This window comes from Anguilla anguilla, chromosome 8 (assembly GCF_013347855.1).
Source record: "Anguilla anguilla isolate fAngAng1 chromosome 8, fAngAng1.pri, whole genome shotgun sequence".
In the NCBI taxonomy this organism is placed as follows: Eukaryota; Metazoa; Chordata; class Actinopteri; order Anguilliformes; family Anguillidae; genus Anguilla; species Anguilla anguilla.
Window position 1 is genome coordinate 44,606,062 of NC_049208.1, and position 22,118 is coordinate 44,628,179.

General features: G+C 42.1%; 1 protein-coding gene across 9 annotated transcripts in view; it reads left to right on the plus strand.

Moving 5' to 3' along the window:
- csmd3b (CUB and Sushi multiple domains 3b) overlaps positions 1-22,118 on the plus strand; it is a 938,142-nt gene that overhangs the window by 662,642 nt on the left and 253,382 nt on the right. For all 9 annotated transcript variants that reach the window (XM_035430384.1, XM_035430386.1, XM_035430391.1 and 6 more), the window contains one exon: positions 21,544-21,689. In XM_035430384.1, coding sequence (XP_035286275.1) covers positions 21,544-21,689 — 146 coding nt within the window. The remainder of the gene's footprint in view (positions 1-21,543; positions 21,690-22,118) is intronic.

Below are 22,118 nucleotides of genomic sequence, written 5' to 3' on the forward strand. Positions count from 1 at the left end.
TGTACAGGTTAAAGCGGGCAGCATACTTCTTGCGGAAACGAAGTTCGGCGAGGTCGTAAGAACAAAATGACGTGATTGCGAAGAAAACTCACAAACCCATTTCCTTGCCGAAGTTTTCTTGGCACTTCTTGCACCTCCAAGATTTTCTAACTAGCCGAAATCACCGCAGATGACCAATGCGAACATCGTGTGTGACTGGTCAGAAATTCATGGTGGCCGTGATTTATTTTGTTTTATTTCCGCAAGCTGATTCCCTGTCTCCATGGAGACCACACTGCCGGCAATGTTACAATAATTACATATATACATAATACAATAATATTGATACTTTTGTTGCTACGTGTGGTTGCGAAACCGCATTGAGTATAAAACAATGTCGTCCGCAGAGAACTTCTTCGGTTTCGACAAGCCGAAAAAAATTTGACTTCTTTTGAAGTATGCTGCCCGCTTTAGGTTCTCTTGCTGCCGCAGTGGAAAGAATTGGTATTGGTAAGAATACAGAGTCATCCAGACTCCAGTTTGTATTTTAATGGCACACACACAACACAACATGAGCAAAATTCTGAGTTATTACAATATGAGTGTGGTCGCTAAAGAGGAAACATACATTATAGGGGAGAGCGGGGAAATAATTATAAATAACGATTTTCAAATTTGGCACCATTTATGAAAATATTTCAAGAGAGGTTCATCGTTTTTTAATATGAACAACCTACATCCCTTGGCTATGATTACATACCACAATGAAATTTCTGGGACATACCATTCAGTAGCAATCTGACTAAAAGTACTGAGAGTGAAATGTTACATTTAACCCCGAAGTTGGGGTAAAAACAAATGCGGCATGGAGTACACTTAACAGTCTTTATAGCTTTAAAGTTAACACAAAGTAAGGCAATTCAATACAATTTCATGTTTTATGATACAAACAGTCTTTTATTTATTGATTACATTTATGTTTTTTTGTGGCCTACCTATATCAGTGAAAATTTATTATGACTATGCCTTATTCTCCTGTTCCCGTCTAATGTCTGTTCGATCCAAACAGCTGCATCAGGTGGTCATGTCACCACATAGCCTAAAGTTAAAGTTGACTTAAATATATGTACGAAGATTCAGTCTGAGTTGAACAAATCCAATAAATTGGTTAATTAATACTGTGTTAGGTTTTGCCCCGCTCTCCCCTATATAAATTAGAAAAAAGTGATGATTTGACAGTCTAACAGCGTAAAATGAAGAAAGCTTATCTATGTACCTAGGTAGACCTACATAAGGTTAAAGAAGGAAAATAAACTATGATTGCAATGTGACTATATTTAAATACATCTTATTATTCATTTGAACAAACCAATAACATCAGCCATGTACAACTACGTAAAACTAACTATATAAGTGACGTTCTTCTGTGGTGTTTAAACAACTAAACCCAATCATTTCCTTGATTTGTGGTCCACATTCACATGCACTTACGTATTACTGTGACTACGCTGATGCACAGTAGTGACTTGGATGTTAGCTGTAGCAACGTAAATGCTCACGGTAGCACGCTAGGCAGCTATACTAAAAACAACACACAGGATAGTGCCATTTTATATGGTCTGCACATGCGCATTGTAATTCACTTTTCTAAAACGTGGACTGCACACATGCCCATAGTCATCAGAGAGGGATTATGGTCATGCACTGTTATATTTAACACTACACTGTTAAGTGAGACACTGTTCTTTCCAGCAGCATTAATGCACTTAACCTGCAGTTAAATGACTGGTTTGCTGAAGAAAGGCAAATGAAGGTATGGGTGCATGCATTATGCCAATCCACTTGTAGAAGGATAAAAGTAAACACAATTGCATATTAACTTTATGCAGTCGACTGTATTTGACTTGCGGACATTAAAACATGTATGACATTTTTTGGCACATTAATAGTGACATACACCGCATATATTAGAAACCCTTTGGGGATCTCTTCAGAGTGGGTGGTGAACTGATAAATTGGGAGGGATGCAGTTGCCTTTATAGTTTACTAGTGTTCTTAACCTCCTTAAGGTCAATGGAAAGCAGGGATGGACTGGTCAGAGGGTTAATCATAACTTGTAGTATAATTATATGGGTGCAATCTTAGTGATTTGAGACAGGCAATGTAAGTGACATGGAGGGGTGCAGCCGGGGAGGTAAAACAATGTTTTTTTCATGGCTACTGCAGCATGAGTTGAAATGAGGGGGGATGGTCAGGAAACAAACAATGCAATCCACAACATGTGGCTCTTTTATGCAGCCTTCCCCAACGTTGTCCATTCAGGGGCTGTTGTACAATATGTCTAATTTTACTAGTGGAGTAGCGTTTTATATCTCAGTGTAACCAAAAGTTTTGTCTCGTTATAGCTGCAGTACACATTCAGTCTGTGGTAGCAGTAAAAGACACTGCACCTGGTGAAATTTTATCGATGACTTTCGTCATCTCTTGGAAAATATTGTTATTCTTGAGAAATTCTGAGCATGGCTAAGCCATATGTTTGCTGATATACCTAGCTGATATACTGTTTTCTGCACAAGTTAGAACTGGGGAATGACAGCATTCATTCTGTCTCTGTCTTTATCTACTGAACACTGATAATATTTCATCATCCAAACATAAGTGTTACTGCTGAAAATATTTTGGTTATATACGTTATTTTTTAAATTGAATGTCTTTAAATAGGTTAGTGGTATTTTATAATGAGGATATTTCACACTGTAATGTAAGTGTTTGTTGGTTAGCTTTGTAGTAGTGTTTGTGTATAATGCAGCGGATGTGACCTGAACTGGAAAATTGCCGGAACGTGGTGGACAGTTGAATATTGTTTTAATGTTGTCCCATCCCCATACAAGAAAACATCACATACTGTAGAGTACAGAAAAACACACAAGAGTTAATTAGGTACTGTACCACATTGTGTGATAATGTTTTAATCTGATATCAATGTTTCATCTTAAACCTTCAGAAGGGGGCTTTATAATGGACAAAAAGCATTTTATTCCTTTTTGGAGAGATTTTGGATATGTTTCAGGACCCCTAGGTATTTTAAGCCACTGTACTGATGGACAGCTTGTAATTCCCACTTGAAAATTATGCAACAGTGAGTTTCTTGAGTCAAAACAGTTGATTTGTAGTGAAATACATGATTATGTTGTGATTTACAGCAATGCATAATTGAGACATTTTGGATCGATTTGGAGGCACTGGGTACACTTCTTAATTCTTGCTCCTTTAGTAATTCTGAATATCCATCCTTAAATTTTACGCACTTGTGGTCAAGGAGTTTTTTTTATCCAGGACATGTATAGTTTAACTTGTTGTGTATATATGGGATCCCAGTATTTCATTGTAAACTAAAGAAAGAGCAAATTCATTTTAGATTTATCACATTAGTTACAAGGCATAAATAACAACACTTTCATAACTTAGTTGATTGCAGTCACCAATTACTTTTCTCACCGAAAAATACACATAAAACAACACGGTCAGAAATGTGTGTGCTGTTGGCTACTTTGCACATTCTAAACTTTGTTGTATATGCCAGGACCCCTGATGGGCGCCTGCCCATGAATCAATTAACTCGTATGCGATGCCTATAATAATAAATGTGCCTGAACCAATATTGAATAATAAAATATCAATATGCCTGAATACAAATGTAGCAAAATGACTATAACAATTATATTACATGGGGGTATCCTGTTTCCCAATACAATCCCATGGGTCCCACAGATGGTCGGCAAATGCAGTCGGAATAAGGCAAAAGACTACTGTGTGAAATGCAACCAATTTGTGTGCGGTCCTTGCTCACACAGACAACCAAAGCGGTGCGTTCCCTGTAGAATCGATGAGTCAGAGAAGAGAGACAGTATGTATGTAAAAGTTGAATCGAAATAGGGAAGGGAGAAGCAAGCAGTGGGGGCTGAAATCGTGCTGTAATGCTGGATGAGCTTGACACCACTGGGCGTCAGGCTTGGCAGTTTGAGGTAGTAAAAAAAACACTGGTTTCATTTGGCGCTTCTGCTGTGAGAGATCTTCTCAGCAGCAGCAAATTTGCATGTATTTTCTTTGTATTTCTACAGGAACTACTTTTGTTTGCAAAACCACCACCAGGTGGCAAATGTGAGCACTCAAAACCATATCTGGCAGTTAACACTTCAACTGTGGCACTCACTAGTAGTGATGGGCAGAACAGTTCTTTTTAGTGTACTGAATCAGTAGAATCAGTTCACTAAAAAGATTTGTTCAAAAGATTTGTTCACTGAATCAGTAGCATGACTATGCTTGGCGTCGGTCGGTGGGGTGGGGGGGGGGATTGCATGACGGCGAGGGGGGGGGGTGTACCTAAAAATCGTACCGAAAACAGCTGACGGTTAGTAGCCTACCCAAAATGAAAACAGGCGAACCACGGTTCATATATAAGGCCATTATTTTATTTTAATTGAATGTCGTTTTCCAGTTTAAAAAGTAGGCTATAGACAGCATTTCCCCACAGAATATTTAATAGCCAAAGAACCAAGCACTTTCCCTATTTTTAATAAAATTTTGTTTTCGTTTCGATTTTATTCTAAACAATTTAGTTTGAAAGAATGTGTTTGATATGGCCATTTTATTTCACTACATTTCCCAAAATGTGTTGTTTTAGCCCTAGATCTTTATCGTGACGTGTTCTAACGGCTGCTTGAAAGAGGAAGTGCTGATATACGTTGGCTAAGTAGATATAGGCTATCATTTTCTCATAAAATGTAGTAGATGAAATAGCAGCCTTGGCTAGCCTACTTGTTTTTGTTTTTTTTTATTTTAAAAGAGAGTTACCAGGTTCATAAAAATATTTGAATGACTTCTATGCTGATACCAGCCCAATATCAGCTGGTGTTAGGGCTTTAATTTTCCCAAATACTAATGTTGTCTTAAAATCACAATCATAATTAAGATTGCAAATCACCCCGAAACGCAACTAAGTGTGACATCAAGTACAATGCAGAATGGTTGCCCCCTACTGTCAGAACCCCGCATGCATTTCCTTCTGGCCGGCAGAACTGCCACCGCAGAAGCAAACGCGTCAACTGAGACCAGTGACTACTGTAAGTAGTCAAGTTTCATTGTCTTTCCCCGTTGGGTCTGCTCACTTATTCTGAAACTTAAAGACCATATTGGTATTTTGGATGCTAAAGTCAATTTAATACAAATTTCTGTATTTCACATTCTTGCAAACCAATTTACAAGGCATACAACAATGTTTTTTAAAAATATTTTCTCTCCTATCTTCCAGGCAGCTATTGGTTACTTTTCCATGTTGTATGAAAATAGACTTGCAGAGACTTGAAACTTGCTTGAGATTGGTAATGCCTTATTGTGAAAATGACCAACAAATATATTTTTTTTTTCAGTTACTTAGTATTGTTGCTTAATAATGCATTTCAAAATGCAGACTGATATGAAAACTTGCTTGGTTAACTTAGGTAAGTTATTTTTTTGTTTTCCAATATGGAATTGCGTTGAAAAGGGAACAGCATTAATCCTTGCTCAGAAGTGAGCAAATTGAAGATTTGAAGAATGATAATGCAAATACAGGACGGAACCAATCAATGACATTTTCTGTAATTACGTTGCGCTTTGCAAACCAAATGTTGAAATGTATCAGAGTGGAAAAGGGTATAAAGCCATTTTTAAGGCACTGGGAATCCATACCACAGTGAGTGCCATTATCTCCAAATGGATAACGCTTGGAACAGTGGCAGGCCAGCCACAATCTTCCCAAGAGTGGCCAGCCTGCCCACATTTCTCCAAGGGTGCAGTGACACTTCATCCAGGAAGTCACTAAATATTCTATAAGAATATCTAAGGAACTGCTGGCCTTTCTAGCCTCAGCTAAGGTCACTGTTCATGACTCCTGTGGTCTATGGGACTAAAAGAGTGAGATTCTGCTCACATTTCCTATGTCTTAATGCATCACAAACTGCTTCACAATGAATTAAAAGAACAGATAAATTAAGAACATAAAAGGCATTAAAAACTATTCAAATAAATAACAAAAAGTAAAAGAGGCGATAAAATAAAATCAATAAAGCATTTTAAAAATGTAAATAAGTTGAGAAACCTGAAAATAAATAACAGTAAATTTATGTAAAAGCAGTGCTAAAAATGTATGTTATTTTCCTTTTTAAAGCCATCCAAGGACTTAACACCCCTCAGACCCTCTGGCAGAATATTCCAAAGACTGGGGCCATAGATGCTAAATGATGCCCTGCCAAAGGTATGAGTCATATATCTAGGTATGAATAATAGGTTACTGGTATAAGATCTCAGGACCTTAAAAGCATGTCAGATTGATACTGGGTGCTAGGCAGTGAAAGGACTTTTAAACTAGAAGAATTTTAAAATCAGTCCTGAAACAAATAGGTAGCCGATGAATTGCTTTTAACTAATGTATTAGTTTCTCAGACCTCTCCAGAGTTAAAAATGAATGTACCTTAGCAATGGATTTAAAATTATAAAATGCCCATTTCATTATGTGCTTAATATGTGTCTCAATGGTTAGTTCAGGGTCCACGATTACACCAACGTTCTTCACCTGATTTTTAGCATAGTCAGTTATAGACCTGAGTGAAGTGACAAGAAGCTGACAGGGAATTGTTGAGATAGGACCCAAGCGCAGAGTAAACACAGACGTCAAGAGGGTATAATTCAAACGAAGGAACAAACAGAACAAACAAAAGGCCACGAGGGACAATTACAAAAAAACAACTAGAAACAAAATAACAACCCAAGGAACTCGAAATACTTAAACAGGGAACTTGAAAAACACAAAGCACAGGGAACTAGAAATCTGGAAACACAGGGAACAAACAACAAGAGCAGAAAACAGTAGGATCCAGTATCCGACTCAGGCTAACAAAGAACGTATATATACAGGGACACACTTGGAGACAATCACAGGCAACGAGCAGGCGGGTGCGGAATGAAACAAGACAACGAGCAGACGTGTGGAATGTGATAACTCAGTTAACCCATTACCACAACAATAAACACTAACCAGACATAGACTCAGGCAGAACAAACCAAGGGGCGCGAGACAGGACAAAAACTACAGGAAGGCGGCAACAGAGGAGGCACAAGCAGGACAGAAGCACCTTAGAAGATAGTAATTAAGCATGCAGATGTAAAGCTGGGTATCATCAGCATAACTATAAAATTACACACAGTGCCTCCTGATTTAAAAAGGACTGATCCTAAAATTGATCCCTGAGGGGCACTGACTCTCACAAGTGTGCTCGCCCAGGTTAACAGTGAAGGAACAGTCTGTTAGGTAGGTCTTAAACCAGTTACGAGTAGTGCCTGTGATACCCACCCATGTTTTCGTTTGTCACAGAGGATGGTATGGTCAACCGTATCAAAGGCAGGGCTCAGGTTCAATAGTACATGAACAGACAGACTTTTGGCATCAGCACTGCATCTGAGGTCATTCACTACATTTACAAGAGCAGACTCTGTACTGTGCCAGCATCTAAAACCAAACTGGAATTGGAGGTTAAAAACTCAACTCAAAATTCAACTGTTTTTAGCATTAATTTCTCAAGGATCTTACTAAGAGGGGTAGGTTAGGAATTGGTATAACATTGCTAGGGGGCTCAGTTATATCAAAGTCATAGGTAGGGATTTTTATACTAGAACAAATATTTTCAACTGTACCTTTGAATAAAGAAACAAATTCTGTGCATTTTGATATTAAGAAAAACATGGCTTGTGTAATCACAGGGAGGAGGCAGTCAATAGTGGAGAAGAACTTTCTGGGGATGTTATAATTATTAGTTGTAATTTTTCCCACGGCGTGCCGTGAGCTATGCATGGCAAATTGTGGTCACTCATAAGCTTCACAGCACAGTCATTGCTGTTATCATGATTGTAGCGTGAAGTGTCTCTTTTCAAAATCCATTTCAACCATTCACAAATGAACTGAGACTTTGAAGTTATAAGGCGGTATCAAGTCTCCAGTGAAAATATTGCCCTGGGTATATCAGTCAGAATTCAAGTTGCGCCGTGGGTCTGGATGGTTTAGTGCTTGTTTGCCTAAACAATTGCATTTGTGGCACTTTGTCTTCCAGAATTATTAATATAAAGTAACTTAAGCTAGTATTGTAAATGGTACAAATGTCTTTTATGTCATTTAAGCCATTTTTCAAGTCTCTGTGTTATTCACATCTGGAGTTATAAAGCTTTAAATGGGGTACCCCCTAAATGGGCAAGGATTGGCCAGATTTGGCATGTGCGCTAAGGGGTTAAGACACATTTAAAGGGGAAACAAGAAGCTTATGGTTACACCTCTTGGGTGTCTAATGACACTGACAAGACTGAATATGTACAAAGTTACTGAGAGAAGGAGGGCATCCGCTTAGATACAAACAATATTTCTGTCAACAAAGCCTAAAAACAAATATCACAACTGTTTTTAAATACAACTGTCTTTGGGGTAAATTCAGTCATAGAACCAATCAGTCAAACACAACCTTGATCCGTGATCCAGAACAGTTCCTGTAATTCATGTTTTCAAATGAGTATGATATCTCACATTTTTCATTTCTTACAGAAGACATGGCTCTGGTCCAGTGGAAACGTGCAAAGGGTTTCCCAAAACTGCCGAAATACAGCAATGTTCATAGCGGCATTCACCACCGTTTATGCCCGGCTCAAGCTTTATTCCGTCATGGATAAATTGCCTGACATCAAGTGTATTTAAATAACTTCTTCAACCAAACTGGCACTATTATCCCTTGTGCTCAACTTTCAACCTCTTAATGCAAAATTCTAAAACTGTAAAAAAACTGTAAAATATAGTATATAACATGACCTACAAAGATAACTTTGGTAACACATCTTTCAGTTTTATCATAATAATAAAGGATGGTTTATCGTCCCTTTTTTAAAGAACTAAACATTCTCTTGATACACATTACATTTACAGTATCTATACCAATTGGTCCCAGCATCATGTTTTGTCTCAGAAAACAATGTTTCATTTTTTCAACAGAACTATTTTGTTAAATATTTTTTGCCCAAACTAATATAGTAGTACTGATAATTATTTTAACAACATGTATTTTGCACTCCAAATTAGGAATATCGATAAAAGTATTGATAAGTATTGGCATTGATAAGCAGTATCAATAGTGGTATTGGTATTGATAAAATCCTAACCATGCCCATCCCTAGTTGTAGAAACTAACTAACTCACTAACAGGTGCAGTTTTCTCATGACATGGCTTGCCATTGTGCCCCTTTCTCTCTTGTTTTAAGCACTTCTTAGAAATAAAAATGGTAAGAAGAAATTTTAGGATAGCGCTTCCGATTTTGCTTGTGTCAAAAGTTCTGCGACGAAAACAGCGATAGATTTACCCACTAGCATCTGTCCAAAATGTAAACAAGCCAGCCAGTTATACATGTCTATGGTTTTCACAGTCGGGAAAACTTTTATGACAATGTCAGCTAAAGTCAGTTACTCACAGCGGTTGGAAAGAACGGTAACGGTAATCTTATATTTGTAACGTTACCTATCAATATGCCAGCTAACGTCAATCTTAGCTAGCTAGTTGTCAATGAATGAACTATGATATCTGATAGTATGATACGTAGCTAGCTAGTTAATAGATGTCGGTGCACTGTCTGAATGTAATGTTCACAGAACTTAGAAAACTACCTGGCGATAGCTGATATCAGTTGCTAAGCAGGGAATTAACGTGACTCCGCATGTTGCAGTGTTAGTATTTTAGCCAATGTTTTGTGTAACGTTATAGACACGTCTTGTAAAATCACAAGTTTGTTTTAGCTATCGATGTCTCTCTTTAACGTTAGCTCCCCCTCAATATTTAGAACATGTACATTTGTCTCCCTGAATTTTGTGTTTTCCTTTACATTTCCACCATAAATTGATGCAGAAAAGGCACAAATTTGGTGCATAAAAATTCACCAGAATGCAGGAAATGAAGTGTTTGACGCTCAAAATTTCTAATATACTAGTATTATAGTTTTGGACATGTATGGCTACCACTGGAACTGGCTTTATTGATTATGTGACTGCTGATGGCAGCAGGATGCATTCAGAAGTTTACAGAACATCTTATCTGCTCAGATCCAACCAAATGCCTCAAAACATGTCGGACAACTTTTCACCTTGCAACAGGACAATGACGTAAAACATTGCTGAAACAACCAAGGAGTTTTTTATGGCCAGTTTTTTGGGATTGACTGGCCAGATCAATCAACTGACCTGAATCCAATTGAGCATGCGTATCACTTGCTGAAGACAAGACTGAAAACAAAAATCCCCAGGAACAAACAGGGAGATGGGAGATAACCAGATGTTGGTAATGTCTGTCGGTCACAGGCTTCAGGCAATCATCAAATATGAAGAATTAGCGACTAAGTACGAAATATGGTTACTTTAAGATTGTGTTAATATGTACAATTACTTTTGGATCTCTAAAATGGGGGGATTATGTATAGAAAAGACTGAAATTAACTAAACAGATGACCCAATATGAATGTAAATACCCACAAATTACAGCTGACAGTCAACACTTTGACAGTCAACATTTTGACCTCATATTAATTGTTTTCATAGTCAAGACCTGGAGTAGAGCTAAAACAACAAAAATTGTGTCCAAGTGACTTGAAACAATTCAGGAGACATTGGGTAGCATTGCTTTGGAATACAGCTTCTTTAATTTCTCTGAGGCAAGATAGCCTATGTTGTTTGTAGTACAGTAACTTGGCATAATTTTGATGTCAATACTTTTAATGACAGGCCTAGATTTAGCCAGTTTGAATGAATTACTTATAGACAGTGCTTTTGAAGTGAGAGTAAATTTTACACAGCCGCCCCCAGATTCATGCAACAAATATGCAATAACCCAAAAGTCCCTGCTGTGCTTTGGGCTGCAGTCTCAACCGTCGGGCACCTTAGGGAGCTCAATAAGCTTGGCGACTGGACTCTTGTAGGTGCTACATTTGATGTCCACCTCAGCGCTCCGTATCTTGCTGTCATGGCTGGGGAAGACTCATGCAACATTTCCGATGGGCCAGAGAGCTCTCGGAAGCTGTGAGTCAATGACTATGATGACTTTGCCCACAGTGAGGTCGGAAGTGTGGTTCCGCCACTGGCAAAGCTGGAGACTGGAGAGGTACCTGCGGGTGAACTGACCCCAGAAATGCTTAGCAAGCACTTGGCTGTGTTTCCAGCGGCGACGTCCCAGAAGATCACTGGAACCATAGATGGCTTGCGGAAAGGAGGAATCCCGCCGCCCCATCAACAAGAGATTTGGTGCGATAGGATCTGGGTCAGCTACATCAGATAACGTATACCCTAGGGCAGGGGTGCTCAATACGTCGATCGCGATCTACCAGTCGATCGCAAAGGTAGTATTGGTAGATCGCATGACATTAAAGGAGTACCATGGTGGTTGAACGTGACTCTTCCCAGTTGTCTTTAGGCAACAACAAAAGAAATGTGCGCAATTTTTTTATTCTTCAGTCATTTCAATGTACTTTAAAACATATTTTTCTAAGCCTAAATTTCCCACTATAAAAATTCACCCGAACCGTCTGGGCGTGGTAATGAGAACTGTCAGTTAGCTATGATTGACAGACCGTGCCCCGTTACCATAGCTACCCCCATGCTACGCGCTCTCTTTGGGAGACTGAATTTTCACAAGCTAGCTAGCTTAGTAGTATATCAAGTATCGATAGATAGCTAAGGTAAGGACGTTGACTTATATCCGATTATAATTTTTGCTATCTAGCTAGCCAAGTTAAGATAAAAGCACAACTATAACGTCCTCATAAAAGCAAACTAGCAAGCTAACGTTATCGATAACATTGCCTTATGAAAGCAAACCTCCTAGCTAGCTAACGTTAGCTAGCTAGCTAAATGAATATCCCGTCACTTGATTGATATAGGGCAGCCAGTTAGATGACATCTGAATTTTTCTGACACTTAGGTCACTGCGCATGCGCAAACAACGGCGCCAAGTGCAGCAAAACTAACAAGCTAGTCAGCAAGTTACCTCCAATTTTTAGCCCTCGGGTTTTTCTCTTACACTTAAGAAAGCATATAAAAATGAGTGGGGGAGCTGGACCAAGTAAGAAGACAAAAACTTATCACTTTCATACGGAATGGGAGGAGGACTTTTTTTTCACAATGACATTTTCGAAGTGCGTTTGCCTCATCTGCCAGTCTACCATCGCAATACCAAAGAAGGGAAATGTGGAGCGGCATTTTCGGACTGTTCATGGAAAATACGACACCGACTTCCCACCGAAAAGCGAGCTGAGAAAGAGAAAGGTGAAGGAACTAAAATCCCAGTTGTCCGGACAGCAGTCATTTTTCGCACAACATACTTCAAAAGCGAAAGCCGCCACCGAAGCATCGTTCCGGGTGAGTCACATCATCGTTAATAACAAGAAGTCCTTCCAAGACGGAGAGATGGTAAAAGAGGCATTCGTTGAAGCAGCTGACTCATTGTTCCGGGACTTTAAAAATAAGGCAGAAATATTATCTTCGATCAAAGCTCTCCAGCTGTCAAGAAGTACAGTTACACGGCGCTGTGAAGCCATAGATGAGGATTTAACCCAGCAAATGTGGAAGGACATCGGAGATTGCGAGTGTTTCTCACTGCAGTTGGACGAATCTACGGACGTGAGTGACACGGCCCAGATGTGCATTTTCATTTGTATGGTGTTTAGTGATATCACTGCAAAAGAGGAGCTATTAACAGTACTGCCCATGAAAGAACAGACGCGAGGAGAGGACATATTTCAGTCGTTCAAAAACTTTATTGAGAAAACCCAGCTCCCGGTGTACAAATTGGTGTCTATCACTACGGATGGAGCACCCGCAATGGTTGGCCGCGTGAATGGATTCATTGCCAAGTGCAAGCAGGACGATGCTTTCCCAGACTTCCTGAATTACCATTGCATAATCCACCAACAAGCGTTATGCGCTAAAATGCTCAACATGAAAGAGATCATGGATGTGGCAACGAAGATCGCCTGTTCTATTCGAGCCAGATCTCTTCAAAGACGGTTATTTCGTGCACATCTGACTGCGACCATTCTGAGTTGTTGCTACACACTGACGTGAGATGGCTTAGTCGAGGGAAATTCCTGCAAAGATTTAGAGAGCTCTGTCCGGAGATTAAGGAGTTTTTCCGTGTAGCTGGACATGCAGAATACAAGCAACTAAATGACGGTCAGTGGCTGTTAGACTTGGCATTTTTAACCGATCTGACAAACATGTTGAATGACCTTAATCTAGAGCTGCAAGGAAAAGACAAAACAGTGGTCAATATGATCAGCTCAGTTAATGCTTTCAAACGAAAGATGCAACATCTCTCCTCAAAGCTGCAGCGCCATGATTTGGCAAACTTCCAGAACCTGGTGTCAGAGCTGGAGATGCAAGGGAAGGCCTGTGTGCAACTTGACAGTGCACGCTACACAGAGCAGATTGACAATTGTCTGTCAGAGTTTGACAAACGCTTTCAAGACTTTTCTTTGCTCGAGCCAGTCGCTACATTCATGTGCTATCCTTTTCGGGAAGATGCTGATGTTGATTCACTGGCATCAAAAATTGCAACACTGTTTCACCTGAACTCTTCTGGAGTGGAAGATGAGATTTTGACACTACAAGCCGACATTGAGCTGAAGTCCAGAGCTCATGGACAGTTCTGGAACTTACTCACAGAGGTAAAGTACCCCAACATGAGGAAATGTGCTACCTCCTTGACTGCATTATTCGGCTCCACTTATTTATGTGAGTCAGCCTTTTCCCACATGAAGATCATTAAGTCCAAGTACCGTTCCACCATGACTGATGAACATTTGGAAGTGTGCTTGAGGCTGGCTGTCAGCAGCTACTGTCCGGACTATGTATCCCTGGCTGATTCAATTCAGTGCAAGTCATCAGAGTAAACTCAGGTAATGACAAAAAAATGTACATAGTTAATTATGTTGTGTTGTGTAATATTGGCTCATGCGGTTATGCAAGGTACATCAACATACATTGTACATATAAAGAATCCTCAATATATTTGTAAATAAATATATGTTTCGCATTTTTGTAGTGGGTAGATCATTTTGACTTGGTCATTTTATAAGTAGCTCGCATGCTGAAAAAGTGTGAGCACCCCTGCCCTAGGGGCTTGGAATTGAAGATCCCTTCTACTTCAGTGAAGACGGTTGACAACACCTCTTCTGAGACAGTGTGATCCTTAATGATGACATGGACGGATGCCTTTACAGATTTAATCTCCCTCTCCCACACTCCACCGAAGTGGGGGGCGAGAGGGGGATTGAACTTGAAAGCAATGCATTGTTCTGCCAGCTGTTCCTGAAGGGCTGGTTCAAGGGCCTCGAAGGCTTCCCAGAATTCTCTTTCACTTCCGCAGAAGTTTGTGCCTCTGTCAAACATGATCTCATAGGGCTTGCCTCTTCTTGCTATGAAGCGACGAAGGGCTAACAGGAAGGAATCGGTATCCATGCTATGGAGCAGGTCGAGGTGGACACACCCAGTGGTAAGGCAATTGAACACTATGCCCCATTGCTTCTCATGCCACCTTCCTAGTTTAACTGTGTATGAGCCAAAGCAGTTTACCCCGGTGGTTGGTTGAGTCTAAGCCGTGTGGAAGGCAGGTCAGCCATCTTCAGGACCACAGGCTTGCTGTGCCACTTCCGACATTCCAGACACTGCCGCTGATGCTTCTTGACTGCTTGTCGGCCGCAGAGAATTCAGTAGGTCCTCATGATCTCGGTGAAGACTCGCTCAGGACCCGCGTGCAGTAGGCGGTCATCATAATCCTGCACTATGAGCTGCGTGATTAGATGATCCAGTGTCAGGACAATGGGATGAATTGGGTCTTCACTCAGATCTTCAGCCCTCCGAAGTCAACCTCCATGATAAGGTCCAATGTCTGGTCATATTCTGGGGAAAGTGGACCCTGCTCTGGGCGTGTCGAAGTGTCCTTGAGCAAGACACCTAACCCCTAACTGCTCTGGCGAATGAGAGGCATCAATTGTAAAGCGCTTTGGATAAAAGCGCTATATAAATGCAGTCCATTTACCATTTACCATTTACCAGACGGCTGCCAAGGCGTACAGGGTTGCCATTTTGTAATGTTTTGACTTAATCTGGGAAACTCTTAGACTGAGCTCTTCTCAGGAGGGCGACCTCTGTGTCTAGATATCTGGAGGCAGACATAGGTGGCGCTGCCGCCCTGTGAAGGGACTGATATGTGGCTGACAGTAGCTCAGACCATGTGGTGTACTGACTAAAATAAGGAGAGGTGACAGTGACTACAAGCTGGCCACAGAATGTAGCCTTCCGTAGCTTGTCGGAATCTTCTGTTCTCATCGAAGGGTTGATTAGCCAGTGATCAGGGGACTGGTGCAGGAAAACTGTCACTGGACGGAGCTTATACCTCAGTGGGGCAGTGCCACTGTAGGCCCAGTGTTGACTCCTGGGAGTCTGCCTTGTCTGCTGTAAGCCACAGCTTGCATCCCTCTGACCTTGCTTCCGTGGGGAGATGGGAGATCACCTCTCGTGCAATGCTTGTCCACTGTCGTATCTCAAAGCCCCCAGTAGCGAGGAGTGCCCTCATCTTGTCTAGGAGCTGCTTCATTTGTTGCTGGGATGGGAGAGACTGGAGACAATTGTCAACATAAAAGGCAGTGAGAACAGACTGCAGTACATCTTCATTGCTGGTGCTGTTCTCTCTGACGTGATGTTGGAGAGTGTATACAGTACAGCATGGGCTGCAGACTGTACCAAAAGGCAGCACGTGCCACTCGTAGATGTACGGGCTACGGTCTCGGATCATGTCCCGCCACAAGAAGCAGAAGAGAGTCTGGTCATCTGGGAGGAGCCTGATCTGGTAGAACATAGCACGTATGTCTCCACTGATGGCGATGGCGTGTTCTCTGAATCTGAGGAGAACACCCAGCAGTGGTAGACCCAGCATAGGCCCAGGAAGCAGGTTATCATTCAGAGAATGCTGCTGAGGCTGAACGAGCAGTTGAACACTACTCTGACCTTATCATTGTGATGCACAATGTGGTGTGGGATATACCACGACTCACTTGATTGGCTGACCCCTCCGCTGGTTATCTTCACCGCATAGCCAGCTTCCTCTAGCTTGTGTATCTCCCGGTTGTACACACTGGCTAGCTTGGGATTGTTAGCTAGGCGGCGCTCCGTGGCTCTCAGGAGGGGTATAACCACTGTGGGAGCAGCCTGAAGGCTTGGAGCCAGCTTCTAGCGAAGCAGTGGAGTGGCATAATGGGAAATTCCATCCACTGTGAGGCAAACTGTCCCTTTCTCCAGCATGTCAACGGCTTCCTGATCCAGCTTTGAACATGTCGCCTCCTTCTCATGTCTGTATGGCAGTGTCAATTTGCCTCAATTTCTTGACGTGCTGGTGCAAACCGAGACTGGATGAGATCAGTGATGTGTTCAGACAGGAACTCTTGCTTGTTGGATGATGGAGGAAGTTTGTGGGTCCCTGTATAGCCCAACCCAACTGTCTGTACACTGCTACAGGGCCGCCTGAGGGTCCCACACGTATAGGGTGTATGGGAGTTATCAGGTGGGCATGGTCAGATCCTATGAGGAGCATAGGCTGCACTTGTTTGAATGTTTGTAACGAGACGGCTGAGATGACTATACCTCTTCTTCAGCGACTCCAGCTGTGAAGGCACACCGAATGTGATGTTTCACCTGTGGGCTTAGAAGAGCAGAGACTTCAAATGACACAGCTGTACCTCTGAGCTGTCCAGCACTGCATGTGTGATCACGGTCCATCTTCCATTACAAAGTTGAACTGGGATGACCTTGAGCATAACACGGCCTGAGTGGCTGGCCTGGTCCATATACACCGTGTTTGAAGTGCTTATGGGGAGGACGTTAGCTGTGAGTGCCACATCATGCAGCACAACAAGGTGCAGCCCATTACAGGTCGAACAGGGCTTCTTCAGTGTACAACTCTCTTGCTTGTGGCCGTGCCCATATCTCCAGCACTTTTTCTTCTCCTTTATCCATGCTGCTCTCTCAGTAGTGTTGAGCTTAGCAAATTCGACACAGGCACTCAGGTAATGTTCCTGATTGGAACAGTAAGGACAGTAGGGCTTGAAATGCTCTCGTTTTGTGGATGAGGGGTGACCTGTGCTGGAGTCAGTGGGGGGAGAGTCAGAGGCCCAGGGTGGTTTCCTGATCTCTTGATCACTGCCAAGTTAGACAGTAGCTGTTTTAGCCTTATGGGACTTGAAGGGTCTTTTGTTCCTTGCACTCAGTCAGTATAGGCTCTTACTGGGTGGCCTTAGTCACTCGCCTGGAGACTTTGGATGGCCTGTGAATTCCTTTCAAGCCATTCAGCAAGGTCAGTGAGTGCGTAGGTCTGGTTGCTACCGCTGTGGATGATGCCCTTGGATAGACAATATTCAGCAAACCTCTCTCTGTAGCTGGTGGGCAGTTTGCAGAAGAGTGTGTCCACATGGGATCCACATTTCAGCTCGGACTTGGAGGGACCATCCATATTGCTCAGCATCCCCACTAGTGTGTTCACAGCGGATGAGAAATCTTCAAATGCTTAGACGTCACCTGGCTTGATAGCAGGAGAGGTTAGTATAGCCTTTAGCTCCTGGATCAGCTGACGTGGCTGACCGTACCTCTGCCGGAGGGCCTGCATGGCACTAGTGTATGGAGTTGGATCGTTCACATACCTCTTGGCCACCTGGTAGGTGCTGGGCAGCTTTAGGTGGTCTAAGAGTACCTGGTACTTATAATCCTCTGTAAGGTGCCTGTGGGGGCCTAGTAAGCTGTCAAGCTCTTTATTCAGCATAATGAAGTCACTCTCCTGTGCTAAATGAGGTGAGCTTAGGTTTGGGTATGCCAAAGGATGCGGCGATGGCCATTTCCATGAGGTTGGGCACCGTTGGGTCCACTGGAGGCCAGTTTGGCACAGGGGGAGACCCTGGAGGGTACACAGGCATATGCTGGATGAGTAGAGACTGTCCACACTGAGGACACTGCACATGAGGCTGATAGAGCAGCAGGTGAGGCATAGGGTACTGACCATAGGGAGGCGCTGGGTAGGTTGTGGTCTGCCGTGTAGGAGGTTGCTGTAGCAGTGGCTGAGGCAGGGTGACAGGAACTCTGTGCAGCTCTGGTGGAGCTGGGATGTGCTGGGCATGCGGAGCTGGGTCTGAACCATTCTGTGGCACATACACAAGTGAGTACTGGGTAGGTGGTGCTGGAAACTGACCGGGCCGTGGCTCAGAGGCAGAAGCTGGAGCGCGTTGGGCAGGTGGAGCTGAGTGTGGGTAGGCTATGGCTCAAGAGCAGGAGCTGGTGCATGTTGGGCAGGTTGAGCGGAGTCTGGAATAGGCTGTGGCTCAGGCGCGGGAGTTTGTGAGCGCTGGGCAGGCGGAGCTGAGTCCAGACTTGGCTGTGGCCCAGACGTGGGGGCTTGCTCTAGCGAGGTAGGCTGAGCTGGCTCTGAAACCCGCTCTGACACTGGCTCTCTTGGAATGTGCTGAACAGTCCTGTTAAGGTGCTCTTGCGATGCTACGGTGGTTCTTCCCATTGGGCTGTGCATTGAGGAAGGTGCTTGGCTTTGTATGTGACTGAGGGAGACTTGAGTATTGTGGAGGATACTGGGGAAAGTAGGAGCTGTTAAAGTATGGGTAACCTGCATGACTTTGTGGGTAGGGCACCCGTCTGGCACTCTCCATCGTTATCTGGAGCTCCTTCATCTGTCTGTACATGTCTCTGAGGCACGACTGCATCTGTTGCCATTGCTCATACTCAAGTTCCCTATACCATACTTGAGCAGTGGTAGAATACTCTTTGCTAGTTTCCTCATCTGGCAGTAGTTCAGTTTCATGAATGCTGCACTCTGCCAGGAGTGTAGTTGGCACAGACTGTTTAACTCGGTAGCTAAGCACAAAGTCCTCATGATATCCCGGGGGATGCCAGAACCGACTAGGGCGGGGACTCTGTGGTGGCTGTTCGTCATATAAGTTGGAAGTTTGCCATGGCACAGCATGGGTACATCCGGTTCGAAGGACCACTTGTGGTAGATGATGTGCATGCGTGATGACTGGTGGTACCCTAACTGGCCTAATTTTGTTGGTCAGAACAAATGCAGCCAGAACAAATGCAACTCCAGACTTCCTTTCAAATGTATAATAATAAAATTGTGATAAGGCGTGGTATCTGCAAATAAACAGATGAAGGCAATATTAGTAAAAATGACAACTGCATTGATACAAACAGAATATTCCATCGCTCGCAAATGTGCATTAGGGTTAAAATCCCTGTGCAGCCTCCCTTTTCTTACATTTAAATTGTTCCTTTAGTTATTAAATTACAATATATATGTATTTTTTCTACTTATTAGACTTTGAAAAGATAAAAAAAACCTGCTTGGATGTAAAACCTGAATTTCTTAATATAGCAGACTCAAGACTGGCAGTTCTGTCCTAATTATTTATGCATTCACTTTTGATTGACAGCCCGGGCTGTTCACTCCCACTGACCTGGATCAGCGCTCAGTCCACATAACGTCAGTTGTTAGCTAATGTTAGGTAGTTATCATATGACCGCAATAATGGATAACGAGTACAGCAATAACAGCATTAGAAATATTGAGCCGTATATGTATGAGCCCATTGCTTACAGCCTACAGTATAGGACCCTAACGTTATAGGATAACCTACATTAGCGCATAACATTATCGATTGGTTTTTTTGCGGCAGTAACGTTATAACAGTCTGGAGAATAAAGTGACGTTACACTTGCCAGCTAACGTTAGCTATATTTAGACAAGATAAGTACCATTTACCATTTAGCTCATAGCTACATTAGCAAAATTATCGATAGCCAGACAGCAAGTAAATTGGGGAGATGAGGTTAACGGTAACGTTATAGTTTGTAGGCTTGATTCGATTACTAGCAGAACGTCATGCGGATGCTTACCGGAACCGGTCTGTTCAACCGGCTTTGAACTTGGGAGCGCACACTACATAAATAGTCATACTGGGTGAGTGTTTTGGCCAACGCATATTGGTCAATGCCAATTAGAAACATTTGCGACGTCACAAATTTGGTGTCAAAACCACCAATACCAAATACTCCGCCAGGTGGCAATGTCGAGCATTGTATAGATTTAGGGTAAAAAATTGAATTCATTACATACATGTATGAAATGCTTTTAAAATCAATGTGTAAGTAACCTTATAGTCTTTGGTCATAATATAAGCAGTTTAAAATCATGATTTTGACTGCACAGGGTCTTTAATACAAACATAGGACCGTAAAATAAATATACGAGAAGATGGATACACACAGCGCTATCGTTAAACTCAACAAGCATCTCCGCTTATGATGAGGAATGTAACCTACCACGGAACCTAAGTATAATACACCAGAACACAAATATCAATGCTTATAACACGAGGCACACCCGGAAGTTAATAGTGTTACGCATTCGACACATGGCTGCAATATACTAGCGCAAAGAAATGTTTATCTATTTGCAACAACAACTGAAATTATACTACTATTGATGGTAATATAATATGCATTTTCGCGGAACACTTACGATTTCACTGACGCACACCATAACAAACAAATCGTACCGGCAAACTTGCAAGGAGGAGCGTCTGCTCTCACAACTTCACTAGCTACGAATGAACTAATTGGTGCATGCGCAGTGAGACAGTAGGTTAGTGGAGAGATTCGTCACGCAGTGCGTGCACAGCAGGGGATTTTGCATTTAATGAAAAACACAATTTTCCACGTACGAGAATGGGAAGTTACTCACACACAAGGTAGCTAACGTTAAACACGCTGAAAATGCCGTAGAGGGAACTGTCCTGGAAAAATTTTACAGATGCAAAAGCAATAGTTTAAATGTTGTATTTTTAGTTAGGCAACAAGGCAGTTTACTGAGTTTTAGAGGTTCACTGAAGTTGGAGGGAGGAATTGAACCCGTCTCTCCGTCTTGTAAACAGTTCCAACCAAAAGTCAATGACGTTACCCACTAAGCTACAGGAGAAGTACACTTGATTGGTACAAATTGTCTTAAAGGTGCACACTTGCATATATGATCATTTTGTTTACATACAATGATTTTATTGGTTGATGTACATAAAGTGACCAATGGGGAGACATATTCTTTGTGGGCTAGGAGCATTTCTGCCAGGAAAAAGGAGGAGGAGAAAACTCAAAATCCCCTTAGTTGTATATGAATTCTGTCTGTTGAAATGGGGTCAGAATGTATAGAAATTAATGTTTTTAAAGGATGAGAGTCTGTGGCTGTTGCAGTTATTTCTGTGGGGAACCCTGAAAAGTGCCAAACTCTCAGTGCTGTGTAGGTATGCGGCATGCTGCCACGCCGAGGCGTAACTTGGCAGGATGGCATACCTGCCAGCCCAACTTTTTGACATACCCTAAGAGGTGCACATTTGTTGTTCCTGCAGGGATGGGCCGGACCAGAGTTCCCCTCAAATCGGACAGTTCAGTGGAAACACAGCGCTGGAGTCTGTTTACAGCACCTCCAATCAGATCCTCATCAAGTTCCACAGTGACTTCAGTGGCAGCGGATTCTTTGTTCTCAGTTACCATGGTGAGCATAGGAAATATCTACGCCTGCCCCAATGGATTCTCCCTTTCTTTGTATTCTCCCACCCCATGCTTTTTCTCCTAACAGGGATTGGGTCATATTTGGAGACTTGGCTGACACTTTGATCTTTGATCTTTTTATCTCAAAAGATAAGGAGCCCTTGACATTCTGATCAGAAGGAACATCTTCATGAGGAATTAAATTGGGAATTAAATTTTTTGTTAATACGTAAAATACTTCAAATGATCTCCATAATTGAACATCTCCATAATTTACTATTATTGTATTTTATTGATTCCTTCAAAGTAAAAAAGAAAAAAGTTGTCTCGAACCTCACAATTGCCTTGCCCACAATTCCTTATGGGCTAGTCAATATGAGGTGTAAATCAACCTTTTGAATCACTGCTTTCTCAGCTAGGAATAACTTGAATA